Source organism: Rhincodon typus, unplaced genomic scaffold (genome assembly GCF_021869965.1).
Source record: "Rhincodon typus isolate 14 unplaced genomic scaffold, sRhiTyp1.1 hic_rhity00010487, whole genome shotgun sequence".
Taxonomy (NCBI): domain Eukaryota; kingdom Metazoa; phylum Chordata; class Chondrichthyes; order Orectolobiformes; family Rhincodontidae; genus Rhincodon; species Rhincodon typus.
This window is the reverse complement of record NW_025976125.1, coordinates 2,177-5,528: the sequence shown is the minus strand read 5'-3', so window position 1 is coordinate 5,528 and position 3,352 is coordinate 2,177. Positions and strand designations below refer to the sequence as shown.

Here is a 3,352-nt window from a genome sequence, read left to right as displayed (position 1 = left end):
TTCATCCAGCCCTGCACCTTGTTGTCCAGTAGCCAGTTCATTGCTTCTGCCTTTACAACCTCTCTTCAAAAAAACACAGGACAAAATAACGTTTTTAAAGTGACAGCATTGTCACGGGGAGCTGCATTAACATTAGCCAATTCTGTAACATTAGACTGACTGGCTGGGCAGTAAGTGTGTTCAGTGTGGGATTGTGCAGAGTCTGATAGAATGATTTGCACGCTCCTGCCTGGTGTTTATGGCTTGTATTAACTCCGCAGGAGCGGCTGAGGCAGTTTGAGGCTGCCTTGTTGGAGAGGAGGATGAAAGTTCGGAACCAATTGGCAGAATGTGTAGCACAGAGCACCAGCGACCAACTTCAGGTAAGTCACTCGGGGACAGTAAGAGCTGCAGATGCTGGAGTCAGAGATAACACAGTGTGGGCCTGGAGGAACACAGCAGGCCAGGCAGCATCAGAGGAGCAGGAAAGCTGACGTTTCAGGTCTAGACCCTTCTTCAGAACTGAGGAAGGGCCCAGTTCCACACCATATTGACACCAACTTCAGGTAACCCACCCAACAATGTCTTTGATATGACCCTTTGAACATGGAAAAACTGTGGAAGACACTTCACAGAAGAAGAAACCAGACCAATACGATTACATTCAAATGTATTTTATCAGGTGTCCCAAGTGCTTTAAGGCCAAAGATTGTGTGAGCTGCTGTAGAAATACAAATCTATCTCATGATGAACAGAAACATCATTCCACTAAATATTGGGAAGGGGATAATCATTCTCTTCAACACAAACTCTGTGTCCTTGCCACTGACTCTAAAACTCTACCCATCCACTGAGACAGTCCTCAGCCTTAGTGTCCTTGACCACTTATCCAACCACATTCTCCCACCTCAGTGACAGGGTCTCCACTCCTACACCAGCTCTTCTGAGACTGAGATTCTCATCTGTGCCTTCCCTAACCTCTAGACATGATCGTTCCAACACTTGGCACCCTCACTTTCGTTCTCCTGAAATTTACTCTCAGTGCCTGGAATCAATCAGAGGCCAGTTCTGTTATTGTGCCCCTGTGATCACTGACCCGCATTGGTTCCATTGCCTTGCTCCATGCTGTCTCCATAATCTGCTTAAACCCTTCAGACATTTCTGTGCTCCACTAATTCTGCCCTCTTGAGCAGCCTTATTTTTAATTGCTCCACTACTGCTGCCTATCCCTTCAGTGACCTGGGGCCTAAGCTCTGGAATTCCCTCTCAAACCTTCTTTCTGCCCCTTTAGGACAGTTCTGAAAGCCATTGTGTGCAGGTGCTACTGGGTGTGTGTGTATGTGCACGCTTGTCCATCCGTCCCTAACTTAGCGCTGGCTACAAATTCTGTTGCGGTAAAATGTGTATGTGAGTTATCCCACTGAGGGATGAGGTGTTTGTGTTATTGTACCAGCTGCGTTGGTCTGATTCTCTGGTCTGTCTCCTGGTGTTGTTGCAGTTGATTGAGAAGATGGAGTGTGATCTGGAGCCTATCGATGCTGAGTTACTGGCTATGACTGCAGAGGGACAGCAATATGACCTGGAGACCACTGCAACTGAGGATCTCTGCAAGCTGGAGGTATAAGCAGATCCTCCATCTCCCTCTTACAACCTGGTTCCACCTTCACTGTCCAACACTGTCCCTCATCCGTGCCATTTCCATAAACATTGACCTAATGACACTAACGTTTGGCCAACCAGTGGGTTAATTGACTGATATCCATTTGCTGAATTAGGTTCAAAAAGACTTTCAGAGATGTACAAAGGTTTTATTGTAAATCTGTAAGTTACCATGAATGCCAGTTGTCACCTTCCCCCTTCTGCTTCCTTTCCTTATTCAGACGCTACCTCCCCACTGAGGACAAACCTAGTTCTCAATCAACTGTGGAGCTTTCTAATTGACCCTCAAAAGGACCCATTTCTAACACTGACGCTGACAACTTCTTGGTTTAACATCCCACCCAGAAGCTGACACATCTGACAGTGCAGCACTCCGTCTGCCCTGCAGTGGGCAGTGAGCCAAGTCCACAGAGCTCATGTCTCAGACGTGGGGCTTGAGGCTACAACCATCCTGATTCCAGGTTGGCAGTGCCATCCACTCAGTCACAGCTAAATGCAGTTGATCTGCACTGATCCCTCGCTCGGCAGCTCCTCTCATTTTAAAATGCTCAGCATTGTGTTCAAGACCCTCCATGGAGTCACTGCCCCCTATCTCTCTACTCTCCTCCAGTTCGGAAACTTGTGAGGATATTTGGCTTCTTCAGCGTCCCTGACTTTAATCTCCCTGTCGTTGGCAGTCATATTTTCAGCTGCCTATAGTTTCTGAGTAGTGCAATTCCCTTTCCTTCAACGTGCCTTCCCCAGCCCCTGGTCCCCTGTCCTAATAACATCTCCTTTCGTGGCTGGGTGTCACACTGTGTGATCATTGTTTGTACAATCTGCCTCCTGATGTCTCTCCACGTGGGAGAGGGCTTTATAAACATGGGCTGTGTTTGTCCATTGGGAGGAACTGACTCTAACATTTCTTGCTTTACAAGGAGATCCTCACTGGTATTCGCGTGTGCCTGAGCGATCGCCGGGGACAGGTCCAGCAAACCACATTGGTCCCGAGTCAGTATGAGAGGCTGCTGCAGGATCTCCTGGGCTTGGTCAACGATGGACAGGAGAGGCTTTCCCAGGGGATGAGACTGCTCTCCAAAAACATTGGTGATCTACAGAGCCAGCTACAGAGCCATAAGGTATTTGCTCTCGCTCCCGTCCTTTCTCAGTGTGATGCTACAATTACAGGCAATGGACATGGCTAACTCACGCTGGCTGTTTGGCAGCAGAGGAGTTAGAAACATCTACGTCCCATTCTGATAGCAGGCTCACTGGATAGGGGGCAGTTTCAAAGTGTGAAAGACTTGGTGGGGCCGGAATTCTGGAAATTTGTCCAGGAGTTTGTTAAAAACAACATATAAAGTGCATGAGAGAGCAGTCGGTGCTGGTGCCTGTTTTAGGGAATGAAGCCAGAAAGTAGCAGGTGCGACAGTAGGGGAACATTTCTGTGATAGTGACCATAGTTCAGCAAGATTTAAACTAATTATATTTCAGGAAAAAGATGGACTGGAAATAAAGGCCCTGAATTAAGGGATGGCCCATTTTAATGAGACAAGATCTGCTCACAGTGGACTGAGAGCAGCTGCTTGCAGGAAAGTCCCATATCCGAGCAGCAGGAGACATTCCAAAGGGGATAGTGAGAGTGCAGGGCCAACGTGTTCCAGCAAAGGGGAAGGATGGGACCAAAAAGGATGTACAGGATTGGATAAGGGGGAATAAGGTAAGTTTATTGTAG

General features: G+C 47.7%; 1 protein-coding gene across 1 annotated transcript in view; it reads left to right on the top strand.

The window, feature by feature from the left end:
- LOC125482450 (nesprin-1-like) overlaps window positions 1-2,756 on the top strand; it is a gene marked incomplete at both ends in the record, with an annotated part of 4,211 nt that extends 1,455 nt beyond the window's left edge. Inside the window, 3 exons of the mRNA XM_048594524.1 lie at window positions 261-362; window positions 1,478-1,597; window positions 2,556-2,756. Coding sequence (XP_048450481.1) covers window positions 261-362; window positions 1,478-1,597; window positions 2,556-2,756 — 423 coding nt within the window. The remainder of the gene's footprint in view (window positions 1-260; window positions 363-1,477; window positions 1,598-2,555) is intronic.
- Window positions 2,757-3,352: the final 596 nt, after the last annotated feature.